The sequence below is a fragment of the Diabrotica undecimpunctata genome, chromosome 7 (genome assembly GCF_040954645.1).
Source record: "Diabrotica undecimpunctata isolate CICGRU chromosome 7, icDiaUnde3, whole genome shotgun sequence".
NCBI lineage: Eukaryota > Metazoa > Arthropoda > Insecta > Coleoptera > Chrysomelidae > Diabrotica > Diabrotica undecimpunctata.
The window spans coordinates 135,104,863-135,125,125 of record NC_092809.1 but is presented as its reverse complement, the minus strand read 5'-3'; the positions used below and the strand labels follow the sequence as shown (position 1 = coordinate 135,125,125).

Genomic DNA, 20,263 nt, shown 5'->3' with positions numbered 1-20,263 from the left:
GAACAAGAGAGAACGTTAGGAAAATATGACCTGTGTGTGTATGAGTTTATTCTGTTTAATTTTATGATTTTATATAGCAGGTATAGTAATCTTTAATGAATTTAAAATTTTTTTTATTACTTAATTTTATTTCGATTTAATATATGGATGAGTTTTACATTTATTGGATATTTTTGTTTTTATTATTTATGTTGGTCTTCATACTTGCAAATACAAAAATAAAGATACTGAGCCACGAAAGTACAACCTGAGAGAAATCGAATTATAGGTAAGGTCTTTGATGTAAAATATATATATATATATATATATATATATATATATATATATATATATTTATATATATATATATATATATATATATTTATATATATATATCATCTGGTCTAACTATTTTTCCTTTCTATATTTTTTAAAATAGTAATAATAGTAAATTATACTTTGTTAACGGGCAGCCATTAGATTCTGTTTTTGTATAACGATCTGGTGTTATCATAAACAGCAGCCTAACTTGGTCCGACCATATTACCTCTATTTGTAAACATGCGAACTCCAGACTGTATTTTATTCGGAGGTGTTTTTCGAGAGTTTCAATGCAATCATTCTGTAAACTTTACACTCTGTACGTAAGACCCATACTTGAATACGCTGGACCAACGTGGTATCCTGATCTGATTCGAGACAAGACTATGTTGGAAAACGTCCAAAGAAAAGCCACTCGAATTTCTTTGGGACCGAGAAGACCTTCTTATGCAGAAAGACTTAGTATGGCTAACCTAACTTCTTTTTAACTTCGCCGACAACGTGGAGACTTAATTACAACTTTTAAAATACTAAAATTTAATTTTGGAAATCTCGATGAAATGTTTACCATTAATTAAGATGAACGCCTCAGAGGTCATCAGTTCAAACTGAAGAAAGAAAATTTTTTTAAAAGATCAAGGGAGAACTTTTTACCAAATAGAGTTTTTGAGTCCTGGAATAACCTTAACGATAACATTGTCTCTGCTCCCTCTACCGACTCGTTCAAAAACAGTTGACCGTTTTACATTATAGTTAAAATATTGTTTTTCTTTTAAACCAAAAATTGTAATTTTATTTCTTTTATTTGTAATTTTTGTTTTTTACTAGTAGGTTATTAATGAAATTTCTTTGTTTTTGGGCATAATAGGGACTTAGTTCCTCTGCCCTCGCTTATGTATAATAATAATCTCGTTTGTTGTTTTGGTGATCATTGCTGTTACTTTCTTCGTTAACTCAATCGGTTTCTGTCAAATTCTTCATTAAGTAGACTGGCAAAGTACTTTTTTTTTATCTCTTTTTGACATTGTTTTCGTGAATAAGTATTTCATTATTTTCAATTCGGATAAATCTAATCTCTTGTAAATCTTTTGCTTTCTTTGCTCTTTGTTTTGCTATTTTGTTTGGTACATGAATAACTTTTCTATCACCATCATATCCTGCATGATTTAGCTAACATTCCATCACTGTCTTTGAAGGCACGTACTTTATGCTGGATACCAAACTCTTCATTATCTAAAATTAAATTGGGAAATAAATATCGTGAGGCCTTCTGGTCTCTAAAAGAATTAGAAAGGGATGCTGTATACCTCCAGTATCATTCAACATATACATTGATTAAGCTCTCAGAGAGTGGAAATAGAAATGTAGGAGAAATGAACTGCTGGTAGACCATGCAATACTCTATACATTACATTACGCTAATGATCAAATTGTTATTGGACAGGACGAGCAAGATTTAAAATATATGTTAAGGAAATTTGTGGAAAAGTATAGAAAGTGGGGTTTGGAGGCAATATAAAAAAACACAGTACCTATAGGTATATAGCAAGGGAATAAGCTACGGAAAAACTGTATCTGGACCAGAAAAAAATTTAAGTTGCAGTAATAATAAGTAAGGTAACTAGCACAGGACAAAATCCGGTGCCCTGAATTCGGTTTTATTGCAAAAAAATATAAGAGAAAATAAAAAGATTCACAATTTCGACAGTTAAAATAATTTATAAATTTCAACAAACTGACCAAAGATTTTTTTGTTCCCGTGAAACAATAATTTTATTGCTATATAATATTGGATATCAATATAAATACAATTATATTGTATTACATTCATATTACGTATTTAATACAATACAAGGCACAAACACTGTATGTGCAATCCTATTAAACATTACGTAATTCTCAAAAAAGTGAGAGTGTAAATAATGCACTCCAGTGAAAGTTAAAATCGTTCCTTTTATAAGAAGTTTATTTTTAGTTTCGTATGTTTACTGGACTAAACCAGGTGTTTCAGAAACAAAAAGAAAGTAATGAAGCAAAGAACGATACATTCAAAAATTTCTTTTTGCATTATAGTTGTTACATAAGAAAAAATTGTGTGATTGGGCGTTTTATCAAAAATTAATGTGTGATGTTAATAAATGGTTTGCTTGTCTGTCAGTCATAAAAATAAAACTGATCCCGAATTTTTTTGTTTAGTATTAAGTTGAATATAAACGTATATTAAACATGAATATATCCAAGGCACTACCATTATCTCGCCATGTTTACTATTGTATTTGTTGTCATTCGGCTTATTTGATCGTTCCATCAGTTTTCATTTCTGTTGTTTCTAGCATTCTTTTTGTTCTCTCTTTATCAGCTCGTGTTTCTGCCGCTTATATCAATATTGGTCTGATGAGTGTATTGTAAATTCCCGATACTTTTATTTGTCTATATTGTTTCATTCAGGCTCTTGGGCTCTGTTTACTCTATTCACTTGATCTTCCACTTCCATTTCGAGCTTTCTGTAGCTAGATCCATCATGTGTTCTATTATCTGACCCTTCAGCTCCAATTTACATCTTAGTAGATTTGTTTTTATAACCTTGCGTTTTGTCTTTTTTGGGGAAGTTAACATGGTAAATTTCGTGGCAGTTATATTAAATTAATACAGCATACGTTGTAAATATGCATCATTTTGAAATATTAGTATTGCTGCGTCTGCATAGCGAATTATTTTAAGTTGTTTTAAGCGGATTATTTAAAGTTGTTTTTCTCCCATTTTGTATTCTTTTTTCGTTCTTACTTTTTTAATATTTCATCCATATTCAGGTTGAACAACAGAGGGCTCAGGTAATCCACTCGGATTCTAAAAGATATATGAGGGGTAAAGTAAAAGAATGGTAAAGGGTAAAAAGTGAAAAACATAGTTTTTTGCGTATGCCTTCTAGACAAAATTTTTAAATAAAAATTGTAGATGATAAACAGTTCTATTCTATAAATATTTCGCGCTACTGTTTTTTAGCTTCATCAGTAATGCACTAAAATTGTTATTAAAGACAATTATTACATCGAACATATTTACAGACAAATAAAAACTCACAGTATGTAATATATTTGCTTATTCTGTATGTCTGTATGTCTGTCCGTAACGAAAACCCTAGCGCCGGTATTACGGTCACCGCATATCACGTCAGTATGTCACTTCGTATTGAGCGAAGATGTCGTCGCATGGTAAACTTCGAACATACAAAACTTTGACGTTATCGGAAAAAAAATAGCGGCAATTAAAGAAGTAGAAAAAGGAACGAAGAAAAAATATGAGATTGCCAAGGACTTTGGAATTCCTCCAAAACACATTATCCACCTACTTGAAGAATAAAGAAAAAATTATCAACAGTGAAAGTGAGTGCGGTAAAGATCGAAAAAGGTTAAGGGAGCCAGAAAATCCAAATGTAGACAGTTATGAGTGGTCCCCTTATAAGAAGCAAAGCTGAACAATTTGTTATGTAATTGGGGAAAAACAATTTGAACGCGAGTACAGGGTAGCTCGATGACTTCAAAGAACGCAACAAAATTTCGTTCAAATCCATTTGTGGAGAAAGTGGGGCCGATAACCAGCAAGAAGCCAACCAATGGAAAACATATTTGGAGGAGATGACTCAGGATATAGATGAAAGAGATATCTTCAAAGTTGATAAGATGGGTCCTTTTTTTTAAATGCACTCTTGACAGAACACTGGCATTTAAAAACGATAAATGTCATGGAGGAAAACTAAGTAAAGAAAGAGTCACTCTCCTAATTGGTACAAACATGGACAGATCAGAAAGACTGCCTCTACTGATGATTGGCAAGCCGGTTAATCCGCGTTGTTTTAAAAACGTCAAGTCAAAATCAGTGGAATATGTGAGCAGCGCAAGAGCTTGGGTGACTAGTGATCTTTTCGAGAAATGGCTGAAAAATTAGACAAAAAGTTCATTAAAGAAAAAAGAAAAGTTATTTTATTTATTGACAACACTATCGCACTGATGTAAAATGTAAAATATATTTCTTTCCTGCCAACATGACTTCAGTTCTCCAGTCTATGGACCAGGGTGTCATAAAAAATATTAAACATTTTTACAGGGGTTTTTTGGTTGAAAACATGCTGACGGAAGATTGCGACTCCCTTAAAATAATGTTAGACATTCTACAAGCATCCCAAATGTGTAAGAATGCTTAAGAGAAAGTAACGCTGAAAACGATCAAACACTGTTTCAAAAAAGTTGGTTTCATAAAAAAAGGGGGATGCAAAAGACACTTTAGCAGAAGAGCTGCTTTTAGTTGACTGTTGCGGGGACGTCATTTCTGATCCTGCCATCTCTTATGAAGATTTTGTCAACGTGGATAAAGATGTTGGAGCATGTGTTGAAATAACCAATGCAGAGATCATCGCTGAAGTTCTTAAGGATAATGATGAAAAACAAAAGAGTGATGAAGACGACGCGTCATCAGTTGCGGATTACATATACGCCGAATAAACCATATCACGCAACTTAGACGGCACTTTGAAAGTAAAAATGACGTAAGTCGCTATATTTTTAGTTCAATGAACATCTTAGAATCATTTGTCATTATCAAGAAACTAAATTCTAAAAAGCAGCTAAAAATTTCGAATTTCTTTCGAAAAAATTAGTCTGTCTTTTCATTAATTGTAACAAATATGTATTTTCACTTTCAATAAATTTCTTGAGACCAAATGTTTTATTGTTTTAATGAGCCTTTCCCACTGTGCATTTTTTATCGGCCAAGATTTGGCCGAAAATACCAATAAATCAACAATAATTGACCATTTTTTATAGTTTGCAAATGTTTTAATTGGTATTCTTGGCCAAATTTTGTTGGCCCATGTTTTTGGTTGACAAAATTCGCGCAAGAATAGCAAGGAAAACATCTGCAAGCGATAAAAATAGTCAACTATTGTTGATTTTTATCGTTTACAAATGTTTTTGTAGGTATCTTTGTTTTTTGTGGATATATTTTTAATTCGAATTTTTGGATAATTCGAATTTTTTTATTGTTCCCGAGATTCGAATTATCTATGTTTCACTGTAGTATATTCGCTCCGTGCGTGACTGACGCGACATCTACCGCCTTCATCTGACAGTTTTGGACCTCCCAATTTGAGGTTAAACATATGTTAAATAGATACGAAATTGACAATTATTAATAATTAGTTTTTTAATTATATTTTTCAGTTTATGTACAAAATAAATTTAGTATTAAAAACTAGGTTTCCAAAAATTCATCAACTTTATCTTTTCAACCCCAAACGGAAAAATCTAGTACTGGCAAATCAAGTTTTTGCATGTGGAAGAGCATGTAATTAAAAACAATAATAGTAAAAATTATGATATAAAAGCTAAAGTCATCTGGCAGGCTGCAGTTAGCTTGAAACCTTATGAAATATCATTTAAGGTAAATTATTTAAATTTTTCATTTTCAATTGCATAAAAATGAAATTATGTGATATTTACTTTTTCATATTAATAGCACGAATCCATCTTTTTCTTTTCTTTAATTTATATGTAATCTTTGGAAACCTATAAAACTACACTCACTATTTTTGTTATTATTAGTACAATTAAATACGCAACATGTGTTTGCACCCATTTTTGATAAAATTTATGCGTAAAAGGATCCAAAAGCAGCCAAAAGGTCCAATTTTGTCATATTTGGCCGCTACGCACGCTGGCATCGTTTCAAGGTACCCCTACCATGGTCACGCACGGAGCGAATAATGTTCTATTAAAACTAATAAAAAGTTGATGTCCATTTCCGATTTTACCGAAAGTTATAGCGAGCTATAACTTTATTTTGGACGTATATCAGCGACATGTATTTATCAGGAAATGCAAATTTTCACATTTTAAAGTCAAGTATTTTCAGAGATATCTGTGAAACTCCCTGTATAACCTGTATAACTGATCGTATTATGTAACTCGCAAATCCTATTGTTTGTAACATAAGCATCAATCGATTATAATATCAATATCTACCTTTAAATCCGGATGTCTATTTGTTAGTAATCAAAAGGTTAAAGTTATTTTGTCATAAAACCATTGCAACTGTATAAAAAGTGTTAAAATTATTCTGAATTCATTACCTTGGAAATGCTATTGCAAAATAGCAGTTGGGTACATAATAAAAAATGTTTTACAAATGAAATACATAATGTTTGAATAATATTTTAATAATTGATTTCTAATTGTTTAAATACATGTTTACAAATAATATTTTATTGAATGATAATGAAAATATTAAAAATATACCACATGTGTGGTATATTTTTATGATATATAAAGAAAAGCTCAATGGTAGAGTAGATAAAATAGCATAAAAAGATATCTATGACTAAGTATCTGGGAGGTTTTTTGTGAAATCTCTCTATCACATAACAATCTTTCCATTGCATGGATCCGGTGGTTTTAATTCTACTGCATGCATCTTCATCCATATCCCCATAACTGTATAATATCTATTCTTGAGTCTTAAAACTATCATTTGCAATCAATTTACTTAAAATAAATATTCTAAATACTCAGGTATTATCCTTAAATTTCTTCAAACTTTTCCTTCAAGAGCTTGTGACCAATATTCTAGTATGTATTTCTGTCACACAACACACCCTCGCTTTCTTCATTCATTCATCTTACCTCATTCATCCCGCTATATACCCTTTACATAAGTACTTAAAACTATTACTTTTCACAATCGATTTACCATCCAATGAATATTCCAAAGACTCCTTTTATGTCTAACTAAGAACTAACCGTTTGCTTCAAGAACTTGTTTCAACTGTTTTAGTTTTTGTTCTAAATCCATTTCAGTATTTCCTACTATAGTGTATTTTTATGTATGAGAGAGTAATAAAACAATAAATTATGTATGCAAATCCCTAAACTGTTGATACGGGTGACTCAATGAAAAACAGATATTTGTCAACAAGTTTACAGAAGTATATAGGAAAACAATTTTAAATTGAGTATGACCACCAGGTATAAAGGTTGGAGCAGAATAGAATACAATAGTTGTGGGGCTTACTAATCCCTAAATAAGGTTGCCAGTGTCGGAGTGATGGAGGTTAACAGGTACTAATGAATTTGCAAGAAATGTAAGATGTTTATTTTATTGGTTATATATAACCAATAAAAGTTTAATAAGTACCTCCCTATTTGCAAAATAAAGATAATTCTTTAGATAAAATAAAACGTTTTATTTTATCTGAAATGAGTGCATTCCACGAAGTAAGGGTTTCAACAATCAAACATTTAATTCTTTAATTCCAGGAATCTACGACAGTAATTGACTAGATAATTACCTTCTAAACTTATTCCACAGAAAATGTGATAGTGGGTTTTTCCATTTTGTATATAGGAAGGTCCAAGTGGCGTATTCAAAATTCTTAACAGTTCACTAAAAGTAGGTACTTCAGTTGCAAGGTGCAGTTTATTGTGTATACTAGTGTTATGGAAAATTTGGAAGTGCCGTGTAAACGCCGAAAAATTGGTCCTCTAACAGTTAATGAAAAAACATTAATATTTAATTGTTTTAAATCATTTACAGACAAACGTTTATGTGAAAGTGTTGATGAGACCGTTGAGTTAGTTAGCAGTACACTTGGTGTTGGGAAATCTACGATTTACAGAGTTATTAAAGAAGAGAAATGTGGTAGTTTTCAAATGCCACGTAATGCTCCAGGGAAACCAAAATTTCAAATAGAATATCATTTTAAAGAAGGACTTCGACGGAAAGTGCATTAATTCTTCTTTAGACAAGAATTTCCAACATTGGATAAAGTTCTTGTCTCAGTTCGAGATGATAAGGGTTATGGAAACTTTTAAAAGAAATAGGCTTCCGCTGGAAAAAGAATCCCAGAAAGTCTATTTTATTAGAAAGAAGCGATATTGTCATATGGAGAAGACATTTTCTAAGAACCATAAAGGAAATGAGAAACCAAAAAAGAAAAATATTTTATCTTGATGAAACATGGATCAACGAGGGTCATACACCAAATAAATTTTGGCAGGATGAAACTGTTACAAGTCAAAGGCACGCTTTTGTAAATAACTTATCTACTGGTTTAAACCCACCATCAGGAAAGGGACGCAGGCTGATAATAGTACACATTGGCAGTTCAGACGGTTTTGTTGAAGGTGGTTTATTAACTTTTGAATCAACTCGTACCGGTGACTACCATGAAGACATGAACGCTGATGTCTTTCAAGAATGGTTCGAACAAATGATAGATCTTCTTTCTAAGAACTGTGTAATAGTAATGGATAATGCAAGTTATCACTCCAGACTTATAGAAGGACTGCCCACAACCAAGTGGTTAAAAAAAGACTTGCAGAATTGGCTGAGTTCAAAAAATATTACGTACCATCCCGGATCTATAAGAACGGAACTTTATTCGTTGTGTGCCCTTCATAAAGAAAAATTTAAAAAATACGAAATTGATGAAATTGCCAAAAATCGTGGAATGACAGTACTTAGATCCCCACCATATCATTGTGAATTAAACCCGATTGAACTGGTATGGGCACAGATAAAGAGTAAAGTTTCAAGAAAAAATACCACTCTAAAATTCATGATGTTAAACAGTTGTTTTTGGAGGCCGTAAATAATGTAAAACCTGAAAACTGGGAAAAGGCAGTAAATCACACTATTAAAGAAGAGAAAAAAATGTGGAAGCTGGACAATATTACTGATAAAATGATCGAGCCAGTTATTATAAATCTTGGTTCTGAAAGTTCATCTTCTGAGTCTGATTTGGATTTGTAACAAGTAGCTGTAAGTTTTGTATTAATATTTTTATTCATCTATTTAACATACCTTAGACGGTTTTAAAAACTCTTTTTCTCTTTTGTAATTTTTAAAAATTAAAAAAAATGTGAATTTTTTAAAACCCTTTTTAATGTAGGCCAGTCAGTTCTAATATAGTGTGTGATAAAAGAGGTCACTTTTGTTTACATACACATAACACTTTATAACACTGAAATAATTCATTTATTTTTTACAATTATTCAAAGTAATTTTTCAATTAATCTTGAGCACGCCCATGGAGTGGTCGGAGCTACCAGTTAAAATTATGCTAATTACTCTCTCGTTCATAAAAATAAACTATAACACTTTATCATTGGTATACATTAAGCACCAGGAAATATTACACTAAGTAGTTTCTCTGTTATCTAATACTAAACTATTAGGAAGTTTGGAACAGGCCCAAGATATAAAGAGAAAACGAAAAAGAAAAGGAAAAGAACGGGCACTAGCACTAATTTTTAACACTAGAAAGTCGGGCTTATCATACCCACCCAAAAAGCAAGAAGGGATTATTTTGGCCTCAAGTTCTTAAATCAATTAAAACCAAGTTTAAAGAAATTATATTCACTCTTGACTATAGAATCTCATTTAATTTTTTTAGTTTCATTGTTTAAACATTAAACATTTGGAACACCATACACTTTGCAGTTTTCGGCATTTATTACACATCGCCTTGTTACAGAATTGCCTTTACAAAATATTTTCAACCTACTTCTTTATAAATAATGCATGCATTTATGGCTTCTAAGTCAAGAATATTATAAAATATGTACATAAGTCATCGTCTTGAAGCAACTTTTGTAGAATAAACACACGTTATTTGGTCCACTACATCAACCTCAGATTTGGTTTGATTATAAAAACTTACTGCTTCAGAAAGTTTTTTTCCATCGACAGCAACATCCACTGATTGATACAACGAGCTCAACAAAAGCACATTTTTGTAACTCTTACCTTGGTATGCAGTGACATATTTTCGTCGCTTTGGAATATATGGATAACATACAATTCTCGATTTTCACGTTTTGCACTTAGAGAAACATCCTTTCTGTTTCAATTCAAACTACCCACAAGACTTGTTGATTTCTTTGGCAATGCCTTGGTGAATTTTGTCAATGTGAAGTACTTATCTGGCGTAACCTTTTTGCCCTTTCCTAGTTGATTTTCTATTATCTGCAAAAGAACGTGTTTACCAACACCTGTATCTTTATATTTTGATTTCACGCAAGCCAAACGCCAAAATTTCAGGCCATACATCTTATTTCATATGTATTGTGTGAACTGGCGCTTGGCTTTAAAATAGAGTAGTTGTTCGTCCACGGTGAGGTTTATTCTCGGTTTGTAACATGCACTACTATTTTCTAAAAATCCATTCCAAACCGCAGAGGCTAAAGCAAATTTGTTGGTTTTCAATGGATCAGATCTCGTTTGCTTTACGTCAAATTTGAGATATTTTATAATATCCTTGAATCTGTTTTGTGGCATAGCTTGTCTAAAAAACTGAGAACCCCATACTGTTGACCACAAGCTGTTGATTAAGAAATTTTTGGCGCCGTAGACTCCTCTTACGTACACAAGAGGGCAAAAATGTTTGCATGCCGCAAAAGACAGACGTCTGGCCTTAAGATAATTCGCAAATTCGCCAATGCACTATATGAGCATGGCAATAAGAAGATATACTAAAATAATAATGATTTATCTTATCTCTCCATCAAGTAGAATTTGTCACATAGTCACTTAATATTTATTATTGCAACATTTTTGTTGGTATATTTATTTATTAATTGTTTTTGTTTCAGGCTAAACACGTCTTCTACCTCAAACTACCCCAAGTCTGAACAAAGGCACACATCAACGCTTTTTGTTGTATATATAAACTCATAAATATTTATTTATTATAGATTAAGATTTTTATTTATTTATATATTTGTGATATAACGTTACAGTTTACTGTACAAAATGACTTATCGAACAGAATTAGTTTTATTTTTAATAGCTTATCTGATAATACTCAATAGCCTAGGAATCAGATCTCAAAACGTGGAAAGTCCTTGTCCGTCTATATTTCGTTACCAATACGACAATCAGAACGGCTTGTATGGAGAAATTCAGATTATAGTCCCAACTAGTACAAATAAGGTTATTTTGAATCTAGAGATGTCAATTGGAAATGCTGTGCAGGTAAGAACAACTTTTTTTATATATTTGTCAAGAAAAAAAGTTTGGCATTTTTGTAATAACTTTTTAAACAGTTACGTGTGTTTTGTAGAATTTTGATAACCGTTTAATATAGATCAACATAGAGGCTTAGACATTTTAGATATTGGTAGTCGTATATAAATATATATATATATATGTATATATATATATATATATATATATATATATATATATATATATATATAAATATTCTCTAGTATCTATATGGGAATCAAACTGTCTAGGTAATAAATGGCACTTAAAACCAAGGTGCATAAAAGTTCAGAGCCAGTGATAATAAGTATAACTTACGTTTTGCTTACTGTTTAATAATGTTGTTCGTTTACGTGAGGTTTTGCTGGGAAGGCAACCGGGTGATAATATCATATCTTTTATTGAAGCAATTTGGGGGTTTCCTGATCTCTGTAACTTTTTGGCGTACTTCATATTCATATAATTATTTATCCAAATAGCCGTGTCTTTTGAAATGTTATCGGGTCTCTCGAGGAGCACGGCTACTGTCTTGTTTGTGCATTTAATTACGACGACGTGTGTTTATTTAATTCTGATTCTGGTCAATGTCAGATGAATATTGACCCATCGATTCAAACGAGTTCGATCTAATTCCAGAGTAACTAATCTCAACACATTGAGCTCCTCATTTCTCCGTTTGATTTTATTTTGGGGCATATTTTATTACAAAATTCCTTTCACAGGTAGTCTAGCCTCTTTAAGCGAATCCTCTTTGGCGATCCTCTTCTACTCCTTCTATGAATTTGGGCTAGTAGCTAGGAGAATGACTAGGCATTAATCATTACCATCAATCTCAGCGTAATACATAGCCGTTCTTCATTTCTGCCCACGATTGTCTTATATTTGCTTTTCTGTGCCATGTGGTACCGGCTTTTTTCCTTTATGTCATAAGTCCGTTGTGTCATAGTCATTTCATCTTCAATTTGGAAGTCTTCTTGGTCTCTTGACGCCTCTTGGATATCACAGTGCTATTCTAGTGGACCATCTATTCTCAGTTCTTCTCGCTAAATGTCCTGCCTACTGAAATTTTTAAGATTTAATTCTGTGGATTACAGTAGTAACTTTGGTTTTCTGTAATCGATTATATAATCAATCGGTAAGATAGTTTCGAAACAAATTCAGATTTCTGCTTTAATCTGAACCTTCTAAAATTGCAAGGTATAACAGACGTTGATAAAGATGTTAATAGAGACATGGGGAATCTAAAATTTGCATTCCACGATATGTCTATTAACTAAGCAGAAATCCTTAACGAATTTGTATCTTGTACTCATACAGAGTAGATCCGAATAAAATGAAAAAGACAGCAAAGATTTGATTTCACGTACAAAGCGTCTATGTATCTGTTGATACGTATTTCGACTTAATAAGTCTCATCAGAACAGTTATTCATAGGCGTTCTCAACGTGAAAAATAAATATTTTCTGTCTTTTAAGAAGCAACAATAAAATGGCTTCGTTATGGACGCAATAGCGACATCTGATAGAAAAATCGGTAAGATAGTTTTGAAACAAATTCAGATTTCTGCTTTAATCTGAACCTTCTAAAATTGCAAGGTATAACAGACGTTGATAAAGATGTTAATAGAGACATGGAGAATCTAAAATTTGCATTCCACGACATGTCTATCAAGTAAGCAGAAATCCTTAACGAATTTGTTTCTTGTACTCATACAGAGTAGATCCGATTAAAATGAAAAAGCCAGCAAAGATTTGATTTCACGTACAAAGCGTCCATGTATCTGTTGATACGTATTTCGACTTAATAAGTCTCATCAGAACAGTTATTCATAGGCGTTCTCAACGTGAAAAATAAATCTTTTCTGTCTTTTAAGAAGCAACAATAAAATGCCTATGAATAACTGTTCTGATGAGACTTATTAAGTCGAAATACGTATCAACAGATACATGGACGCTTTGTACGTGAAATCAAATCTTTGCTGTCTTTTTCATTTTATTCGGATCTACTCTGTAAGTACGTATTAACAGATACATGGACGCTTTGTACGTGAAATCAAATCTTTGCTGTCTTTTTCTGATTATATATTCTTTTTCGATATCTCTTTGTTATACCTAGTATGCATCGCTTTATGGACCTTTAAACTTTTATTTTCGCTATTATCTTTTGCTTTTGTGTCCAAGTTTTGCAGACGTATATCATGATTGGTAGTATGCATTTAGTAGTATGCAGCATTTTTCTACATTTTTGCAAGATTTTCCAGTTTTTTGTCAGCGTACTTAAACAGTTTCACTGTTATGTCATCATTTCCGCTGCTTTACTGCATTTAATTTTTGTAATTATGGATTGTACTTCTTTCGAACGGACTTCTGTTACATCTTCTTGGTTACTAATTGCTTCTTCAAGTATTTCAGGGGCTTTGTATAGTTCATTGTATTAGTTATTATTATAATTTATTCACGAGTTGTATTATTTCATTTCTGTCTGTAAATCTGGTGTTTTCGTTTGTTAGAGCAACTATTTGCTTCTCCCCAATAATTAATGCTTTTTTTTGTTTTGTTTTTTTTTTGTTTTCGATTGAGTTTTCTATCAGTCTTTCATCGTATTTTCTTATGTCTACCTTTATACTTTTCCTGTTTTACAAAATTCTGTGTATTGTACTCTCGGTATGTTGCTACTTACTTTAATTTTCCTTCTTTGTTTTGGTTTTATCAGACAGTTTACTATGTTCATTTTGTTGTTGCGGACCTCCGATTTCTTTGATACTATCAAGGGTAATTTCCAGTAATGGAGAGCTGTCGATTTGGTCATGTAATCATTCATCAATAATTGTCCTTTGGTAGTGATATGAGTTTTTTTTGGATTGGTAATATTTATACCGGTAACTGCTGGATTTGTGAACAATTTTATTCCTTCCAGATTCAGATCTAAAACAATTTTTGCTGTAATTGATCTATGGTCGCTGCCTATGTACAATTTATTTATTACACTGACATCTTTTATTGTAGTAATCTTGTTGGTTAAAATTAAGTCAAATTCGTTCTTAGTTTGGTGATACCCTAATCCATTTTCTGTTCGATTTTTTTCTAAAAGAATGTATTTGCAATAAGCATGTTTTAGTAGTGTGCAAACTGGACTAGTCTTACTCTCTTTTCATTTCTCTCGCCGATTCCATACTTTTCCATGACTTGCTCGTTGCCGTTTCTTTTTTTGACATTGGCATTAAAATCACCAATTAAATACTTAAGGTGACTTTTATTGTTATTTAAGGCTTTAGTTACGTTACTAAAGAGTTCATCTATTTCTTCGTCATTGTGAGTAATCATTGGGCGCATATTTCTATAATTTGTATATTGTATTTCTTTTATAGTTGTAAGGTTAATATAGTACTTTATACGAAATACTAGTTATTTCTACTATTCTTCGTTTCTATTTCTTGTTGATTAAAAATCCAATACGACCTGTTCTGCCCGTTGATGTTCCTCGGTAGTAGCGTCCCATTTTATATTTTCAGTTTCTTTTTTTAGTTCTCCAAATCTGAATTGATTTGATGGCGAGCGGCGAGCGACGGTTTAGACTCCGTATTATGTCTCCGTTTATGTCTTCGTGGCATAGGAGGTATGTAAGATTATTTGGCAGAGTTGGCTTACTTTTTAAATCAGCTGTGACCCATTCGTCACTATTAGTTAGGCATTTACCGGATATTTTATTGGTTTTCTCTTACCAACAAATACTTCGAAAGTAGGATGGCCGCTGTAAGGCTGACTACACTTTTTTATCTGTATCTGTCTTTCTGAATCTATGAAGATGTGTCCTAAAACACCCATGTCCTGTGAGCAAATGCGTCAGGAAGTAATCCAGTAACCACAGCCCATCCAGTCCCTTAGGCTCGGGATCCGCTATCTTGGTCCGCTGAGCAACATCTTCCGTGTTGTTTCACTTTTTTTGCCATCGTTCTATTGATCTTTCTCTTTCTTCTTTTTTTATAGCTGCTGTCAAATATTCTCTTCTCTCATAAAGATGTCTCCTTTCTACTGCTAACACGTGCAGAGGAACACAACCCAACGCCGCAGCAGATATAGTCCTCTAGGCGCACGCTCAAAAATAAAAATAGCCATTATGATTGCCAACCTCCGTAGGGAGACGGCACTCTAAGAAGAAGAAGAAGGCGCATGCTACTCGTTCTGTCTACTCGTATCATGGGCCCTTTGTAGGTCGGTATCTCTATTGCCTCACTCCTAACTGATGCCACATAAAGGATGATTGACTGCAAAACACTATGTCAGGCCCTTCTCCTTTCTGATTTGGCTCCTTCAATGTTAAGCATCACTCTCCCCATCGCAGCCGCACTCTTCGCTGCCTTCTAGGGTACCACACTTATATGCTTTCCCTATTCGTCATATTCGTATAGCGTCACTCCCAGATATTTGACGCATTTCTTTGATATTGGTTGTACATCTGCACATTCGAGTCTTAGCCCTTGTATTGTCCGTTTACTTTTTGAAATGATAGCTTGGGTCTCCTCTGCTGCGAGTTCTATTCATGATCTGTTATCCAGTCCTTCATGACGTTGCCCGTATGTTTTACCCGAAATCGGAGATCTGGCTCGTCTGGCGCTACTATCTGTACAGCGAAATCATCCGCAATAGCGAAGGGGGTTATACTTTCTCCTTATTTGCAGTTCATGACCCCGTCATATGCCAGGTTCCATAGCTTCGGACCGAAAACCAATTCCTGTGGAACTCCAGCCGTTACGTTAACGAGCGTGCCCTTTTTAACTATAATCTTTCTCTTGAAAAGATATTCCGCCATCACATTCATCAGATAGTTAGGACACTCCGTCTTTTCACTGCAGAGTGTTGAATGCATTTCTAACATCGAAGAGCAGCAGAGCCGTCCAGCGCTGTTTATCCCCAATATTGTGCAATGCCTCAATTACACTCAAAATTGCGTCAACTGTGCTCTTCCCTTTGCAGAATCTAAATTGTCTCGGGGATAGGTCTTCTGATCTCTCAATAGTGTCGTCGATCCGTCCTCGCAGCATCCTCTCGTACAACTTTCTGATGCATGAGAGGAGGCATATGAGGCGATATTTCTCCCCAGTTTTGGAAATCAGTACCAACCTTAATATCCTCCAAGCTTCAGGAAATGTCTGAGCTTTAAGCAATGCATTCATGTGCTCCAAAAGCCACCCAGGTTATGTTATTGTGGTACCTTACGCCTTTTGTCTTGTGGCATTTCATATGAGGGGTACGCATGAAACTTTTTCATTATGATCTTATATCCCTGATCAATGATATCTACATCCAGCTTGTCACACAGTTTCTATTTTATTTCGATTAGCTGTATTTGCTTGACGACAACAGAGTTTATCCCTGCTCTGTCCCTGGCCCTCGTTATCCTTCTCCTCATGGCTATGCAATCATCTGTGAGCTCTTTGATATCGTATAGTATGCAATTTATCGTATATTTGCATTGTGTATTTGTAAATTTAAAAATGCTCTTTTCATGATAATTTTATTTTCATCTTCTTTTTCTCCGTGCTATTTTAAGACAATATTTTGTTTTTTTAAAGTTGCAGTCGAAGTTTTGATTCCGATTTCCAACTTTAAGGATGGTCTGCTTGTGCTTTGGGAGGTCTTCTAGATTGTCTACTGGTGTTCGGTTTCTCTTTCTTTGCCATATTTCAAAGTCTATTATTACCCATTTTATCAATGCGGTCTCTCCCGTAAAAGTTAAACAGGGTCCTGATATTACTGTATCTTTAAGAATTTTTCTAGTAATTAGGTTTGGGATCTTTATTTCTGTCGTTCTACATAGTTGCTTAGTGTTGGTTGTTTCTGCTCGTCTTTTTGGTTTTTTGTAGCCTTGGATAGTCCTCACCTTTAGATATTATTACTGCATCATCAGTATAGTATATTATTTTAAATTCGGTAATGCCTATTCTATTACCTCTTCCCGCGGTTTTCATTACTTTAATGATATGATCCATAAAGACGTTAAATAGGACTGAGCAGAATATCCCCTTGCCTAATTCCTGTTGCGCCTGGTATCTTGTTGGACAGCTTCAGTTTTAGAATAATTGCAATTGGTTTTGGTTTTAATCTTCTTTCCTTTAATAGTTTCAGAACATCGGCAAGCCTTGCGGTATAAAAGACTCGCGTAAGATCAATGAAGTACATGAAGGCAACTTTATTATATTCAATAGCTTTTTGCTATCTGCCTATTTGTCTGATAATGGATATTGGTGGATGTATTATTTCGGAATCCTAGCTTTTCTTAATCGATTCCAGCTTGTGACACCTCTGTCAAAATTTGTGTAAATAGTTTTGAGGCTGTGCATAATAGGTTGATCCCTCTATAATTTTTGTGTGTCCGTTTTTTCCTTTTCTTTAAGACTGGATACTTTGTTTCGACTGTTCTGGCACCTATTTTAGGAAGCTATTTTAAAAATAATGCACAAAAATTTATATTAATTACATATTATTATAAACAGTTACAAATTTTGTGAAAAATTCCTCCAGACAAATTATGACGATTAAACTGTTCATTTCTTAAGAATAACCACAAATTTCATGGTAGTTTACAAATATCCGTTTATAATTAGGTATAGGATGTATCTAACTATTCAATTCTATTTTTTTAATTTACATGTTTTCAAAGTGCATCATTAATTTAAAATCCATTATCGATACATCTGTTGGAAAACACTTATAATTCATACATTTTTAGCCGTTTCATTGCGGTTTATTTGTTATTCATCGACGACTGTGAAATGTTTGCACAATGGCATATTTAATTAATTTAATGCTGTGATTATGCTCGGAAATTGTAATTTACTTTCTTTAAATGAAAACCTACTAGTTAGTTTTACAAGAATCATCAAATATTTCTCAAAAGTTGATAGAAATTTTGTTATTTTATGGAATGGTTGCTACTTTAATATCCAGTTTGGAATTCGCGTCAACAAAAGGTTTCGAAATCATCTTTTTTCCTTTCAAATTGAGAAAATAGAAGAGAAGAAGAAATAAGTAATTAATATGAGATCAAGACAAATATGTAATCGACGAAAGAGGAGGAAAAACTATGAAAGGGGATTATCATAATACCATTACAAACATGGTACAGACAAAACCTGTTTAAAAAAATATTTTTATTATAGTCATAAATATATATATATATATATATATATATATATATATATATATATATATATATACAGTGTGTAAAAGCCAAATGGAAGGTTACTGTATATATTTATAAAAAATCCCGAAACACGTCAAATTTAAATTATAACTTGACATTCTTTAACGTGAAAATGCAACCCCTACCTTCAACCCCTTAGAATGACGGGTACAACCCCCAATTTTTAAAATAGAAAGTATAGGCTTGTGATATATCGTTTGAAAGTTCTTTTCATTCTCCATTCAAAAATGTTGTCGCTTTCAAGTTCATTAAGATTAATTAAGATAAAATAAATTAAAATCATGTGGTTACCGAAATTCGCTAAAATATACTCAAAACTTATTTCCCGTTTAGGTCTTGATAATGAGAAAGTGAACAAAAACCATAGCAATGTGGTTTTTAGATGGTAACCATTAAAAAACTTTAAATAATTTCCGTGGCAACGTTATTTTAACACGCATTAGTAAATTGTTTTATTTAAGTTGTCAGTATTTTAATTTAAATAAAAAGTTCGTTCAATTCAATTCTGAAAAATGGTTAGGTTAACGGAAATGCATAAAATAACAGTTTTACAAATGATTGGTTACGGAGATAACACCCATACACAACAGGAAGCTCTCCTATTTCATTAGAAATTTCCTAATTTACCGTCTATATCCCAAGGAACAATAAGTAAAATAGAGAAGCAGTTTCGCGAGTCTGGTCATGTAAGGCAGATAAAAAAAGCAGCTGCCAATGCACTGAGTGATGAACTCAAATTAGATGTGTTGTTAAAGTTTCAGAAAAATCCACATACATCGAGTAGACAGGCATCCACTACATTCAATGCTAGCCATACATCGACAACATATTAAAAGAAAATAAATTGCGTCCCTATAAGATTATACCTACTCAGTAGCTCATGGAAGACGATTTTGATAGGAGAACTTTTTTTTGTGAGCAAATGATGGACACGTTGGATAACAATATTATCCAATTAGAAGACGTTATGTTTTCTGATGAGTGTACTTTTTCACTTAACGATCATGCTAATCGGCAAAATTGCCGCTACTGGGCCACGGAAAATCCTCACTGGATGAGAGAAGAACGCACTCAATACCCTCAAAAGAATAATGTTTGGACAGGGATTGTAGGAAACAATATCATTGGTCCCTTTTTCATTGAGGGCAACTTGAATGGCAACAATTATTTGGCACTACCTCAAAATAATGTCATTCCAACGTTGGCAAATATATATCCTGATCCAGGAAACCCTCAAATTCCAGCGAATACGATATGGTTTCAGCAGGATGGAGCACCACCACATTACCATTTTAATGTCCGGCAGTACCTCGATACAATATTTCCCAATCGGTGGATAGGGAGGCGAGGATCGATTGAATGGCCAGCGCGATTACCTGATCTTACATTATTAGATTTCTTTTTATGGGGATATGTGAAGAGCCATGTGTACAAAACTAAACCTTCTGATTTAAATGACTTAAAAGAACGAATAACGCTTGAGATTAGGTCGATCACGGCTGTTATGTTAAATAATGTTAGAAGACAGTTTTATTTGAGATTAGGATGTTGCCAAGACGTTCGCGGTGAACATTTTGAATATCTACTTCATTAACATTCATAGTTTTTTTTTCGTGTTCTACATTTTATTACGTTTTGCATTACATTTTAGTTTTTGATTGTATTGTAGCGAATTTCGGTAACCACATGATTTTAATTTATTTTACCTTAATTAATCTTAATA

The 20,263-nt window shown here is 33.0% G+C and overlaps 1 protein-coding gene across 1 annotated transcript in view; it reads left to right on the top strand.

Annotated features, from left to right (window-relative positions):
* LOC140445874 (serine protease gd-like) overlaps nt 1-20,263 on the top strand; it is a 57,845-nt gene that overhangs the window by 1,701 nt on the left and 35,881 nt on the right. The window contains exon 2 of the mRNA XM_072538278.1: nt 10,944-11,325. Coding sequence (XP_072394379.1) covers nt 11,104-11,325 — 222 coding nt within the window. The 5' untranslated portion in view covers nt 10,944-11,103. The remainder of the gene's footprint in view (nt 1-10,943; nt 11,326-20,263) is intronic.